This window comes from Pyrus communis, chromosome 16, assembly GCF_963583255.1.
Source record: "Pyrus communis chromosome 16, drPyrComm1.1, whole genome shotgun sequence".
NCBI classification, from domain to species: Eukaryota; Viridiplantae; Streptophyta; class Magnoliopsida; order Rosales; family Rosaceae; genus Pyrus; species Pyrus communis.
In genome coordinates this window covers 3,092,825-3,108,047 of record NC_084818.1, presented here as the reverse complement: position 1 = coordinate 3,108,047, position 15,223 = coordinate 3,092,825, and the positions used below count along the sequence as shown (strand labels likewise).

The 15,223-nt window shown below is 39.4% G+C and overlaps 1 protein-coding gene and 1 pseudogene across 1 annotated transcript; both read right to left on the bottom strand.

Moving 5' to 3' along the window:
* Positions 1 to 145: 145 nt before the first annotated feature.
* Positions 146 to 8,063, bottom strand: LOC137721133 (uncharacterized). The gene is made up of 3 exons (XM_068460246.1): positions 7,894 to 8,063; positions 7,293 to 7,535; positions 146 to 1,610 (listed from the first exon to the last, which is right to left on the bottom strand). Exons 1-3 carry the CDS (start codon positions 8,061 to 8,063, stop codon positions 146 to 148), a joined length of 1,878 nt encoding a protein of 625 aa, XP_068316347.1.
* Positions 8,064 to 9,733: 1,670 nt separating this feature from the next.
* On the bottom strand, positions 9,734 to 14,941 carry LOC137720780 (disease resistance protein RPV1-like; annotated as a pseudogene).
* Positions 14,942 to 15,223: the final 282 nt, after the last annotated feature.

The window sequence follows — 15,223 nt, the reverse complement described above, 5'->3', positions numbered from 1 at the left end:
AATTTAGTGTTGATGGTAAGAAAAAATAGGGCTAATTTAGCTAGCATGGAAATAGAAAGAAGGAATAATAGTCGAACTACAAGAATCTTTCAGTTCATAAAAAACAAATACACATGTTACAATTTAAGTGAAAGACATCTAAAAATTAGCATGGAAATAGCAAGACTGAAGGATCTACACAAAGCTTTCGGTTCACAAAACAGATCTTGCTCAACATATCGCAACACCACTCTAGTTGGTCTGTTGTTACACTTGACATGTTCAAAACCCTAGAAACTAATTTCATGTCAACTTCAGAGAAGAAGTAAAGGTGATCATCTGTACCTTCTTCTTCTTCATGCTTTCTGAATCTCTTGAGCATGCTGTTCCTACTCCTCAGTATCTCTTTGAGCTTCATATTTTTCTTGTGAAGATCAGTTTGGACCTCAGCTAAAAGATTCAAATCCGTTTCTTGAAGGTGTTCTCGTCTTCTCTTTTGACTTGCATTAATCGCACTGCTAGCATATTTATCAGCTTGAATGAATTGCCACATTGTCGTAATTGATTCTTCCAGTTTCTCTACTAGATCATCACTCGAAATTATTTCTCCATCATCTCTACCTTTTCTTCTTGTTTTCCTTCTGTCTTTTAAACTGTCCCCTCGAACCACTGGAACTTGAAGAAGTAGAGACATCTTGTATCGATTATTGACATAATTTTCAACCCTTGTCCGTTCTTCAGTACATTCACCCTCCACAAATCTTTGCAAGTACTCTTTAAACTTCTGAAATTCACCCGCGACTTCATTATATGTAGCAGTTTTATATGGAGACTTCCACAGCTCCAAGGCCTTACCATACTGCCATTTAAGGAACTCCCACGAAAGGCACAACTGCCCCACATACACCACTTCTAACTCACTATGCAATTCTCTAAACTTCGCCGAAATTGGGTCAAAAAAATCGGAATCTTTATTTGATTTGCATCCCAAAAGGTTCCATGAGCGAAAGGACTTGCTACTCGAAAACGACTTAGGTGGTTTCTTGGACTGCAATAAACGTAGTGCATTCAACTTCTGGTTATTCAAGATATCGAAATTTCGCATACGTACGCTGTAGCTCTTGTAGAATTCGTCAAACTCTCCGATTCTACCATGGAGTATTTCATCAACCTTCCTTGGCTTCAAATCATCCAAATTCAAGAACTCGTAATCTTCGGGAATAGTAGATAGAGCATCAGTTCTGAGTCTCTTGAACTCCATTTTTAACTGTTCTATCAATTCTTGGTGCTCCCACAAAGCTTCCAATGTGTATGAATCCACATAATCTTTGGCTGTCTGGTTACTGTTATGACAATTGGATTTTTCAGAATCTTCTAAATCTAAACCCTCCGTTGGCTTTTCTTCAGGATTGTGATGATCATTCTTCTGCAGCTCTTCGGTTTCTTGAACTTCTTCCTTCATATCTTCTCCTTCATCCTCAAAACAATCAGTTTCGTACCCAACAGAATCGTAATCAGAATCTGAAGCCGAATCGTTTTCGTGACTCCCCAATTTCTCTCCGCCCGAACGAGGCTCCTCTCCCGTGACCAATTTCTGTTGAATAATTGGCCAAGTGGCCAAGTGGACAAGTCTAAGAAAACTTTAGATTAAACAAACCAAAGGTGGAGACAACACATTCCTTGTTTTGGGGAGGAAAATGGGAAAAGTTGTTTTGTTGTCTTCAACCCGTGAGTGTTGTTTCATTAAAGAAAATATAAGTTGGTTTTGAAGAAAAGAGAAAAAGTGAGAGCTTATTTATTGTTCGGCTGAGAAGAAAATAGCTCATTTTGCAGAGAGCTAAGGAGAGTTGCAGAGAGCTAAAGGAGCTGCAAAGAGAGAAGAGAAGCTGCTGCTTCAATTGGTTAGTAATCATCCACCAAAGTAGTTGTTGTTGTAATAGCTTTGAGCTATATGTATAGAGAAGAAATTATTCATTATATTTCTTCCTCTATTTGTTTCTTTGGTGTGTGAGAGCTATTGGGTGTATTGGGCTTTTGGGTTGTGAGATTGCCAACACTTTGTAAACTCTCATTTGGTTGATAGTGGATTATTGGGTGAGCTCCTACTGCTCCGAGGACGTACTCCAGTTACACTGACTGTTGAGGAACCTCGTTAAAATCTTGGTGTCATTTTATATTTTGTTCTTGCATTTTCATTTGATAAATTTCCTGTGGGCTAGCTTGAGTTGGTTCCAAAAGATTTTGGTGCTATCCTAGCACAACAATTGGTATCAGAGCACTGGTTGCTCTTGGGTACTGTCTAATTGCCAAAAAATGTCAGACGGGCAAGATGAGAATCCTTTTGGAAGCAGCTCCGGATTTGCAAGAACTACGGTGCAAAATGCAAAGTTCGAAGTTGAAAAGTTTGATGGCACAAACAACTTTGGGATGTGGCAATGTGAGGTCAAAGATGTGTTGGCTCAACAAGATCTACTTGCCGCTTTGGGAGAGAAGCCGGAAGCTATGTCGAAGCCGGAATGGGAGAAATTAAATTTGTGGGCTTGCTCTTCAATTCGGTTATGCCTTGCAAAAACTCAAAAGTATTTTGTGATGCGGGAGACATTGGCAAGTGTGTTGTGGCAAAAATTGGAAGACAAGTATATGACGAAGAGTGCAGAGAACCGGCTACACTTGAAGAAAAAGCTCTACCGCTTCCAATACAAAGAAGGTACAAAAATGATTAGACACCTTGATGCTTTTAATAAGTTGATTGCCGACTTGTTAAATTTAGATGAGGATATTAAGGATGAAGATAAGGCCTTAATATTGTTGAATTCCTTGCCGGACTCTTATGAGCATTTTGTTACCACTATTATGCATGGTAAAGAAACTGTGAAATTTGAAGATGTGTCAAATGCCTTGATGAATTATGAAATGAGGCATAGAGATAAAAATCATGATAGTACCTCTGAAGCTTTATTTGTTAGAGGTAGATCATCGGAGAGGAGATCCTCTTCTAGCAGGAAAAAATCACAGTCTCGACCTAGAGGAAACTCTAAAGGTAGAAAACCTTTGGAAAGGGATGAATGTGCCTTTTGTCGTAATAAGGGCCATTGGAAGAAAGATTGTCCTAGATTGAAGACCAAAGGCAAAGAAAGTTCTGAAGCTAATGTTGCTGAGGTTGAAACAGATTTTTCTGATTTTGCTTTAACCACTTCCTCATCATTTGATTGTGCTACTAAGTGGGTTTTGGATACGGGTTGTACTCATCATATGACTCCTCACAAGGATTGGTTTTCAAGCTTGAAAGAGTTTGATGGCGGTGTTGTGTTCATGGGAGATGACAATCCTTGCACAACAAAAGGGATTGGTACAGTTCGTTTGAAGTTGCATGATGGCATGGTTAAAGAGTTGACAGGTGTTCGGTATGTACCGAATTTGAAGAAAAATCTTATTTCTTTGGGAACTTTAGAAGCCAAGGGCTTCAGGTTTCATTCAGATGGGCAGACATTGAAAGTGACTTATGGTGCACTTGTTGTGATGAAAGCTCCTCGATGTGGCCATTTGTATTTATTGCAAGGAAACACTGTGACAGGTGAAGCGTCTGTAGTCTCAGAAAATATGGGCACATCCGATTCTGATACTACTAGATTGTGGCATATGAGATTAGGCCATGTCGGTGAGAAAGCTCTACAAGGGCTTGTGAAACAAGGTCTTCTAAAAGGTGCCACGACTTGTAAGCTTGATTTCTGCGAGCATTGTGTCTTGGGAAAACAAACTAGAGTGAAGTTTGGTACTGCTGTACATCAGACGAAGGGCATTCTTGATTATGTGCATTCGGATGTTTGGGGTCCTACAAAGACTCCCTCTTTGAGTGGTAGACATTGGTTCGTGACCTTTGTTGATGATTATTCAAGAAGGTCTTGGGTCTACACTATGAAGCACAAGAGTGAGGTGTTGAGCATTTTCTTGGGTTGGAAGAAAATGGTTGAGAACCAGACTGGGAGAAAGATTAAGATTTTGAGATCGGATAATGGTGGTGAATACACATCCGACCCTTTCTTTAAAGTTTGCAAAGAGGAAGGGATTGTGAGACATTTTAGTGTCCGGGGAACTCCACAACAAAATGGAGTTGCAGAAAGATTGAATCGAACCTTGCTTGAGAAGGTTAGATGCATGTTGTCTCAGTCGGGTTTGAGCAAGTCGTTTTGGGCAGAGGCAGTTACTTATGCATGTCACATCATCAACCGATTACCCTCAGCTGCTGTTCAGGGTAAGACGCCAATGGAGGTATGGTTTGGAAAACCCTCTTCTGATTATGACTATATTCGTATTTTTGGTTCACCTGCTTATTTTCATGTAACTGAAAATAAACTTGATCCTAGAGCCAAAAAGGCTATCTTTCTTGGTTTTAGTAGTGGTGTCAAAGGTTACAGGTTATGGTGCCCGGAGATGAAGAAACTTGTAATCAGCAGAGATGTGACATTTGATGAAGAAAATATGTTTAGAGACTCTGAAAAGAATGTGAAAGATGTCCAACAGGTGGAGCTTGAGAAAGTTGCCTCTAGTACTTCAAATCCTATTTCCGCTGATGTCGAAGCTACTACAAGTGAAGAAGTGGGAGACCATGAGGATGTTGAAGAAGTTGAACTTGAAGATTCTATTCAAGTTGAAGAGCAAGTTTCACCTCAAGAGTCTATTGCTAAGAACAGAGGAAAGAGAAATATTACCAAGCCAGCTCGGTATAGTGACTATGTTGCTTTTGCTCTTCCTATTATCACTGATGAGATTCCATCCAATTTTGAGGAAGCCATTGAGAGTGAGGAAAAGGAGAAGTGGTGCAATGCCATGGGTGATGAGATGAATTCTCTCTTGAAGAACAAGACTTGGGAGTTAGCTAAATTGCCTAAGGGTAAGAAAGCTATTGGTTGCAAATGGGTGTATGCCAAGAAGGAAGATGTTGCTGAGAAAAGCAATGTCAGATTCAAAGCAAGATTAGTTGCTAAAGGGTATGCACAAAAGGAGGGCATTGACTACAATGAAATCTTTTCTCCAGTTGTGAAGCACTCCTCAATTCGCATTATGTTAGCTCTTGTTGCACAATATGATCTTGAACTTGTGCAACTTGATGTGAAGACGGCTTTCCTACATGGTGATTTGAATGAAGAGATCTATATGTGTCAACCGGATGGGTATAAAGTGAAAGGGAAAGAGAATTTGTTTTGCAAGTTGAAGAAATCACTTTATGGCTTGAAGCAATCTCCAAGACAATGGTATTTGAGGTTTGATAAATTTATGAGAGGCCAAAATTATTCTAGAAGTCAATATGATCATTGTGTGTACTTCAAGAAGTTGCAAGATGGGTCTTTCATTTATTTATTGATATATGTTGATGATATGTTGATTGCCTCAAAGAATGTCGAAGAGATTGAGAAATTGAAGAAGCAAATGAAGAATGAGTTCGAGATGAAGGATCTTGGTGAAGCAAAGAAGATCCTTGGCATGGAGATCACTAGAGACAGAGAGAAAGGTTTGGTATGCTTGAATCAAAGACAATACCTTGAGAAGTTGATTCGGAAGTTTGGAGTTCATGATTCAACCAAACCGGTTAGTACCCCTTTGGCTCCTCATTTTAAATTAAGTTCTCTACAGTGTCCTAAAATTGATAAAGAGAAGCTGCAAATGAAAGATATACCATATGCAAATTTGGTTGGTAGTTTGATGTATGCAATGGTATGCTCTAGACCGGATATTGCTCATGCAGTTGGCATGGTGAGTCGATATATGCATAATCCAGGTAAAGAGCATTGGCAAGCAGCTAAGTGGATATTGAGATATCTCCATGGTACTCGAGACGTTGGTTTATGCTTTGAGAGAGATGACTCTGGTATTGGTCATTTTGCAGTTGGTTATGTTGATTCAGATTATGCAGGTGATCTGGATGGAAGGAAGTCTACTACAGGTTATGTGTTTACTATGGCTAAAGGGCCAGTTTGTTGGAGGTCCATTTTGCAGTCGTCTGTTGCTTTGTCTACTACAGAGGCTGAATATATGGCAGTTGCTGAAGCTATAAAGGAGGCCATTTGGATACATGGGCTGATTAGAGATTTGGGGGTTGATCAGAAGCAGGTGGAGGTGCATTGTGATAGTCAGAGTGCCATTTATTTGGCTAAGTATCAGGTTCATCATGCGAGGACCAAGCACATAGATGTGCGTTATCACTTTATTCGTGAAGTTGTTGGTGAAGGAGAAATCATTCTCCAGAAGATTCCAACTAAAGACAACCCCGCTGATATGTTGACTAAGGTTGTTGGTGTAGCCAAGTTTGTTCATTGCTTGAACTTGGCTCACATTTTGCCTATATAAAGAAGGCGTTGAGCAGTAGGAGTTTTGGAGCATTTGGCTCGGCATGAGTTGTTCTCTTGCTAGTGATTGGGAGTTTTTTTTGTGTTGATTGTGTTGGTTGGCTTATCATGGCGTTTTCGGAACTTGGCCAAGGTGGAGATTGTTGAATAATTGGCCAAGTGGCCAAGTGGACAAGTCTAAGAAAACTTTAGATTAAACAAACCAAAGGTGGAGACAACACATTCCTTGTTTTGGGGAGGAAAATGGGAAAAGTTGTTTTGTTGTCTTCAACCCGTGAGTGTTGTTTCATTAAAGAAAATATAAGTTGGTTTTGAAGAAAAGAGAAAAAGTGAGAGCTTATTTATTGTTCGGCTGAGAAGAAAATAGCTCATTTTGCAGAGAGCTAAGGAGAGTTGCAGAGAGCTAAAGGAGCTGCAAAGAGAGAAGAGAAGCTGCTGCTTCAATTGGTTAGTAATCATCCACCAAAGTAGTTGTTGTTGTAATAGCTTTGAGCTATATGTATAGAGAAGAAATTATTCATTATATTTCTTCCTCTATTTGTTTCTTTGGTGTGTGAGAGCTATTGGGTGTATTGGGCTTTTGGGTTGTGAGATTGCCAACACTTTGTAAACTCTCATTTGGTTGATAGTGGATTATTGGGTGAGCTCCTACTGCTCCGAGGACGTACTCCAGTTACACTGACTGTTGAGGAACCTCGTTAAAATCTTGGTGTCATTTTATATTTTGTTCTTGCATTTTCATTTGATAAATTTCCTGTGGGCTAGCTTGAGTTGGTTCCAAAAGATTTTGGTGCTATCCTAGCACAACAATTTCATCTCACGGGACTCATCTTTCTCGCATTCACCATGTCCAAAATCCTGAGGAGTTTCTTCATGAGCTTCTTCAACATTAAAGCTTGCGGCTTTAGCTTCTTCCATGAAACAACTAACATTCTTTGCAGCTTTCATTTGGTTAAACTTATCTCGTACTCTTCCGAGAGAGCCGAATCACCAATAACATTATTCCCTTCATTGATTCTACTCAATAATTCTTTAGTCTGGAACTCAAACTTGAATACGAAATTCGGTTTCGACGCCTCTCCATCACCAACATCATCAATCTTCGAAATCTCATTGATTTCTCCCGAAGGAGGAGGGCTAGAACAACGGGAATTGCTCAGCGGAGAACTCTTGTCGGGACGAAAACTCAGGAGGAAGATTTTGCTGAAGAATCTGAACAAAGTAAGCATAAGTGAAGAGAAAAAAAGGGTCATCCTTGTTTGAAAAACCCAAACAGCAGCAGGAGCCATTAGATTTCTGATGACCCGGTTGTGAGTTAGATGGAATCGGATGAGGTGTTTGCTTCTGTTTTCCTAAGCACTCTGGGAGAGACGCATGCATTCCCCTTTGGGAATGGGAAAACAATGTCGTTTTATGCCTTTTCCTTCTTCGTTTTGGTACTTATTTTGAATTTACCAGTAAAAATCCTAGATTGAATGGGAAATGGGAAACTATATATTTGTGGAAAAATAAATGTTATTAATAAAATAAAATAAAAATAATAGACGTACTGACATTTTGACACGTGTACAACATTCCAAAAATCATCGGCATCCACGGCGGGACCTCTCGGCAGCTTTGAAGCCTGGTGGGCGCCACTAAGTTCAAGCTCATTGTGTGCGGTTTTATCTTCTCCGTCGTCGTTTTAGTCGCCTCCAGCCACAACTCCGTCGTGGGTCCTTGCATGACGGCGATGGTCATTTGACAAAAAAAAAAATATTCAACTTTTTGATTCGGAATTAAATTCGGAAATATGGGAAACATAATTAATAGGTGCTGATAAACACATGGAAGCTCAGCTCTGGTCTGATGCAATTCATGTGGCGGGTCTGACGGCGAACCGCCGTCGGATTGTCCGAAATCCCATCTCGAAAATATTGGATTTTCCAAGTCACAAGCAGCTAAAAAACCGTAACTTTAAGTTCAGCATAAACCAAGAAGACAATTTGAACACTAGGTTTAAGCCAAATCAGGGACTTTCACCGAACGAAAGTATTCTCCGTCGACGATGATGTAAAAGTCCCGCGTCCCCACATTGCATTTCGCTTTCGCTGTCTGGCAATCTGAGTGCAATGCCGTTGTCGGGTTTGTTCCTCAAATGCAATGCTTGATAAGGAAGCTAGAACTTTTGCCTTTATAGTATGCTTCTACCAAACGATCCATTCTTTCATAGGAAATACTTGGATTTGTATACTTACAATATGCCCTCATCGATTCGTGATCATGTCACCAGGACCAGGGAGAGGTATTCTACATGTGGAATACATTTGTTGCCGATCTTTTGGTTTGGGTTTGCGGGATTCAATTGCTTGTGCGCTACGTTTTTGTACTTTTGATTTTCTGTGCTTGTGCAGAAACTGTTAAGATATCGCAATGTCATTGCTCGTTCCTATTGCCACCGTTCCTCCTCCAATTTGGGTCAAGGTACTTTGCATGTCCTTATCTTGACATGTCTTTATCTGAAAATTACAGTGGATAAGCCCGCTGAATTTGTGCAAATGTCGAAAAGACTACACTAGTCTAGATTAGGTAGATGTAAAAATTTGCTTTTTGGCGTAAGTGGGGTTTTCGCATTCATCAGTAGCTTAGGTAGATGTAAAAATTTTAAGCACCTTTTCCTGTGAAGGAAATCAAATTACCATAGAGAAACGAAGTCTTTCTCGCTGGGTGAAACCATGGTATTCAATACAACGAACGAGATCTGCTAGCAGCCTTTTAAGTTTTACAGAGCATTGCATAGTTGACATCCATCTCGCCTTAACAAATACAACTCAAAGTGTTAAAATTTCTCAATCTGGGGACAGATTACTTGGTACATGTTGTGTTGTGATTGCTTCCCTATACGATTTTTTGCCAATCTTTGTGCACCATTGATAGTGATGCCAGTTTTAGTTGTATGCTCACATAAAATCTGCCACTAAGATGTCAAGATTTTAAATCCCTTTATGTTACCAACCCAACTTATTCCGTACGGTGTTTTGGCAGTCTTCATGCCAAGAATTATTTGACAAGTATGATTATTTCTTTTGTTGGAAAAAATTGATCCTGAAGTCTGGCACACATACTTTTTCAGGGAAGATGTATGAGATTGGATCTTCTGGAATTAGCAGTCTAAAAGGGCACAGAAAGAGGAGGAATAATTAAGTGCCTCAACGATTTCATCTCTCTCCGAAAGATTGCCCCTTGTACCAACTAATGCTAAAGCTGTAGACGCTAGAATTGAACGGTTCTGGTTGTTTCAGGTTAGATTTATATATTTCTAGTATCTGTATTATATGCTGCTTGGAGAAGGACGTTTTCGCTGATAGAAAGTTAGGAACATGATTATACTCCCGAACCAGAATCCAGATTTGTTTACTGACCAGTTTCCAGAAAGAACACAAATTGATAAAATTATAGTTAACTCAACAGACAAATAATACAATCATCATCAGTTGAACAGGTGCCAACTTCGTAATACATACCTTATCAAAAAGAAAGAAAAAAACTTTTCAATACATACAAACAAGTAAATACTGACCACATACAGCACATAACTAAATAGAAGAGCTCTCAGAATACAGAAACCAACTCAAAACTTGAAAGAGTCGCAAACTCCACAAAAGAAAATCACCATTTCTTCCTCCTCCCATGTCCCAAGTCTTACCATTATATCGATGCGCCAAATACCTTAATCCCCTTTAACCTGTGACCCACAGATGCAACCCCATATCCTCCTTCCTCTCCTGGAGGCTGCCACGGCCTTCTCCTCATTGTCCTCGTTCTCTTCTTCATGTCTTGATGTCTCTAGATCACTCAAAATTGCCTCATCAGCCACCAACACATTCTCATCGTAGCTTGAGTCCATATCAAGCAAGGGTGCACTTTTTGGTCCATTATTGTTATCTTGATGTATAGCATTTTCCTCTAGGAGCTCCAAATCCTCATCGGACTCCAAATCTTGCAACATTCTCTCTCTATAGCTTGACTCCTCACGATTCATCAGAATTTCTGAATCATCGACCCAGGTGAGAAAGGATTCCTCATCAGCCGTCGCCTCTTTTTGCTCATAGTTTGAGCCCATAATATCAATCAAAGGTGCAGTGCTTCGAAACTGAGCCAAATCCCCCAAAGTGCTAAAAAACCCCTGTTTTGGGAGGTAATAGCCTGTTGGTCCATGATTGTTATCTTTACGTATACCAGCTCCCCTTACGTCAAGGCGCTTCAAATACCACAAGTCCTTAGGCAACTTAGAAAGTTTTGAGCACCCGTTGAGAGTCAGCCATTCGAGACTTGCCAAATTACAGATATTGTCCGGAAGAGAGACAAGGCTCGTGCAGTTTTTCAAATTTAACGACACAAGCCCCTGAAGCCGTTCAATTGATGGGGGAAGCTCTCTGATAGATGTTTCATCCAAATCAAGGCTGGCCAATCGTTCCATGTTTTCCAAAAGGTCTGGAAACACCTCAAACTTTGTACAACCAGACAGAGAAAGATAGTTTAGGGACTTGAGTTGGCAAATGCTGCTTGTAAGGCGCTTGAAGTCTTTGCTATACCGCAACGTCAAGGTAACAAGCCCCCTAAGAGTATACACTGACAAGGGCAATTCTATAACTTTAATCCCTTCTAAATGAAACCTTGATGGATTCTTCTTATCATTAATTGCAGTCCAATCCAAGTGAAGCTCTGATAGGTTCTTCATAACTTCAAAATTTTCTGAAAACTGCTCCAGATTTGAGCAGCCAGATAGCTTAAGTGTTTGGAGAGATCTTATATGAAAGTTGCTTGGAAGAACCCTAAGTTCTCTACAGTCCTTCAGGTTCAAAGTAACAAGCCTTGTTAGATTGTTGATGGACGAGGGTAGCTCTTTAATTGCAGTCCCATCTAAATATAGCTCCAATAGGTTCTCCATAACTTCAGGAATTTCTGGAAACTTTTCCAGATTTTTGCACCCCGAAAGATTAAGGATTCGAAGAGATCTCATATGAATGCTGATTGGAAGACTATGAAGTTTTGTGCACTGTTCTAGACTCAAACTCTCAAGGTTTTCAAGAGACCAAATCGATGGGCAAAGCTCTCTAACAGATGTCTCATCCAAGCGAAGCTCTTTTAATCCTTCCATATTTCCTACATTTTCCGGAAAGGTCTCAAGCTTTGAACAACCAGAAAGATTAAGAGATTTAAGGGACTTGAGCTGAACAATGTTGCTTGGAAGAATCTTAAGCTCTCTGCAGTATTCAAGGTTCAAAGTAACAAGACCCGTAAGGTTGTTAATTGAACGGGGAAGTTTTCTTATTGCGGTACCTTGCAAATAAAGCTCTGAAAGCTTCACCATAACTTCTGAAATCTCTGGAAACTTGTCAATGAATGAGCAAAAAGAAAGATTTAAGGTTTGAAGAGATTTCATACGGCTGATGCTTGAAATAGTCTTGAGTTTGTCGCACCAACGTAGATCCAAGACGACAAGTTTTTCAAGGGCTGAAATAGATGGGTGAACCTCAGATAAACATCTACAACCCTCAAGAATTAGTTTCTCAAGATTCTTTGCCTCAGTGAAGTCGGGAGTTTCCTTAAGTTGAGAGCCTTTTAAATTGATAACTTTCAACCTTTCCAGAGGCTGTCAACATACATCCACGAAAATAAATGTTACAAGGCATCCAAGACCTAAACCCATTTAAAAGAAAGCATGTGCGATAAGGCTTTCAATTTTTCTCCCTATGCACCCCCTTTTTAAAACTTTTTGCCATCAAATTGAATAAATCAACAAAGAATGAATGTACTAAAATAAACGGGGTGTGTAGAAGGAGAAAAATTAAGAGTGCAAATCATTTCCTTAAAAAAAAAAAAAAAAAAAAACATATGCAAATGATGATTGTACCTTAGTTCCCTTCCAAAGGTGTTCAACACGACTATATTGCATGTCAAGGTCAACAAGTTCTCCGGGTTAAAATTGGATGACAAAGAGTTTAGGGGGCAATTGGGCCAGAAGAGACAACTTAACTTTCCAGATAGAAACCTCAAATCCTCACATTGTTCTTGAGCAACATCTGAGGCGTCTTTTTTTGTTGGTAAGTTGTATGAGTGGACTTTGAGTAGTCTTAGTTCCGTCATTTTAACAAAAGCTGCATCTAATTCTACCACATTGTTTGAGTCCGGCCAACGCACAATCATGCTTTCAATTGCTTCTGTAGCCTAAAAAACCAAAACTGGCAAATTGAGTGAATGTAAACTTATTTAAGATTATAAAGCTAGTGCATGTTTCTCATGAATTGGTTGGTCAAAGTTGAATATCCTATATATCTCACCGTTTTTTGAGTTAACACATGATGAACGTCTTCATAGCTCCACAACCTACTACGCCTCCCAGGCTCTCTTATAGATTCCTGGCGTACAATTTCGCAACCCATTTCCTCCAGTAAATCATGCATCTCGAGTATGTCGTCAGATGAGATAGTTACAAGAGCTCTACCAATTAGAACGTCTAATCCGGTATGGGGATGGAAGCCACAACCCTCCATAATCCTTGTTGCATAGTCTTTCTTCATTTGTTTAAAGAAACATGCAATATCAAGAAATATTTCCTTCTGTAAACCATCTAGTCCATCAAAGCTTGTTCGAAGGACTTTTTGAATTCCCAGGTGCGGGTTTCTCGCTATCTTCTTTAACTCGTCTTTCCACACAAGTACACTTTTGTTATCGAGAAAAGCTCCCAAGACTTTAAGTGCTAAAGGCAAACCTTGGGCATACTTTATGAATTGGCTTGAAAGATCATTGTATTCTCCTGTGGGTTGCTTTGTACTGAAAGCATACTGCATAAACAGTTCAAGAGCGTCATCGTCATTTAACAACTCTGGCTTATATATCTGATCACCAAATCTACTTAGTGACTGTTTATCTCTAGTTGTTAGAATGATTCGACTTCCGCCACCAAATGGAGGTTGTCGTCCAATTAAAGCTTCAATTTGGAATGGATTCTCCACATTATCAAGAACAAGTAAAACCTTTTTCTTACCAACTCTTTCCACCATCTTCTGAAAACCATTTTTCAAAATCTCTGAACGCCCCACCTTAGCATTCGTGATGCTAGATAGAATTTCCGCCTGCATATCTAATGGTGCTTCACCTGCATCAATCGTCGGGAAACGTCCCTTTACATTTTCAAGAAAGCAACGACCTTCGAAATGATGATTGATTTTGTCATACATAGCTCTGGCGATGGTGGTTTTGCCTATACCACCCATACCCCATATTCCAACAAAGCGAACATCATCCACCTCATGACATAATAGTGAATCCATTTTCTGTAAGCGGGAATCCATTCCAACCAAACCGTTCTTTTCACTTGATGAGTTGTTGATCAATTTATCAAAAATATCATCTACAATCAACTCAATAAGCTTGGCATCATCCCTGCAAATTTTGAAAAACATGCAGTAAGTAAAACCTGCCCTTTCCTCATCTTGAAAGAAGTAGAAAATATACAAATGATGTCGTCCCACGTGAAAAGTAAATTAAAAACAATTGAATTCTTCATCGCGAGATCTATATCAGTGGCTCCAAAGATTACAAATCAACCTTTCATTTGCGATAATTTTTTAAATCAGTTTCCTCTTCCCTTCTCATGGCATAGATAGGTGTGGTGGTGGAGAGTTTGTAGAGAGTTGGTGAGTCTTCAATTTTCTAGACAGTAGGTTGAGAGGCTCATCAATGTGGCCATCCTAACACCTAGGAAATCTTTTGGTTCTAGTTGTATTAACATTAATAACAAATTTAACATTAACATTTCAACAATTTACGTATGAATAATATCACAAATTACAAAGAAAATTAGAATTATAGTCTATAAACGAAATAAGAATTTTCTTCAAAATTAAGAAGACCAAAACATGAAATTAGCTAAATTTCTAAACTAGTAAGTTAATAAGATTATGAAGGGGTGAGAGTTACTGGTATTTTCGTGAATCCCAGCCTGATAAATTGGGAGCTCTTTGTAGAGCGGACCTCCAGTGCTGAACCTCTTCCATGTCAGCGTTAGGATCATGTTCGTGCTTAGAAAAAGCTTCCCCAAAACTTCCCTCGAGTTTACGAACATGAGAAGGATCTACTTCATAGAAAACGGGGATCACAATCTGCTGCTTCTGATCCATGCAATGCAGGATCTGGGCGAGTTCTTTCAAGCACCATGTGGAAGAAGCGTAGTTTTGAGAAAAAACAACAATCGAAAGCCTTGACTCGCTAATAGCTTTCAGTAGTTGCGAAAGGTCGTTGCCTGTTCTGAGCTCTTCAGCGTCAACGAAGGTGTTGACTGAGTTGTGAACTAGAGCTTTGTACAGATGGCCGATGAAGGTCTTCCGAGTGTCTTCGCCTCTAAAATTGAGGAAGACATCATATTTCCAATCGAGAACAGATGAAGAAGACGAAGGATAAGCCATTGAGAAGAACAAGATCGACTTTCAAAATGACGTTGGATTAGATGGATGCTCAACGACTGAACTCCTTCACGGTTCTCTCTGGAAAATGATCCGAAAGGAAGAGTTGCCTCGGTGAAGGAGAAGGAGATGCATCTTCAAGGGGGCATCTCGGAATGTTCGCATAAACAAACGGTCAACTTGGCCGAAAGTCCACTACAATTCAGAGAAAATAAAGAAAAAACAGAAATTGAAAACTTTGAGTTTTAACAATAAAGACAAAATAAAAGATAAAGTGAATAGTACTAAGATTAACTTTTTAGTGTAAAAATATAGTTTTTCGTTAAAACTCTCAAAAAAATAAGATTGAGCAAGTGCCCTTTACTACACTGTAGTGAAAAATGTTAAGTCCTTACATGACGGCGTGAGTTTGAACTCCATTAATGATTAATCTATCGTTTTACAAAAAAAAAA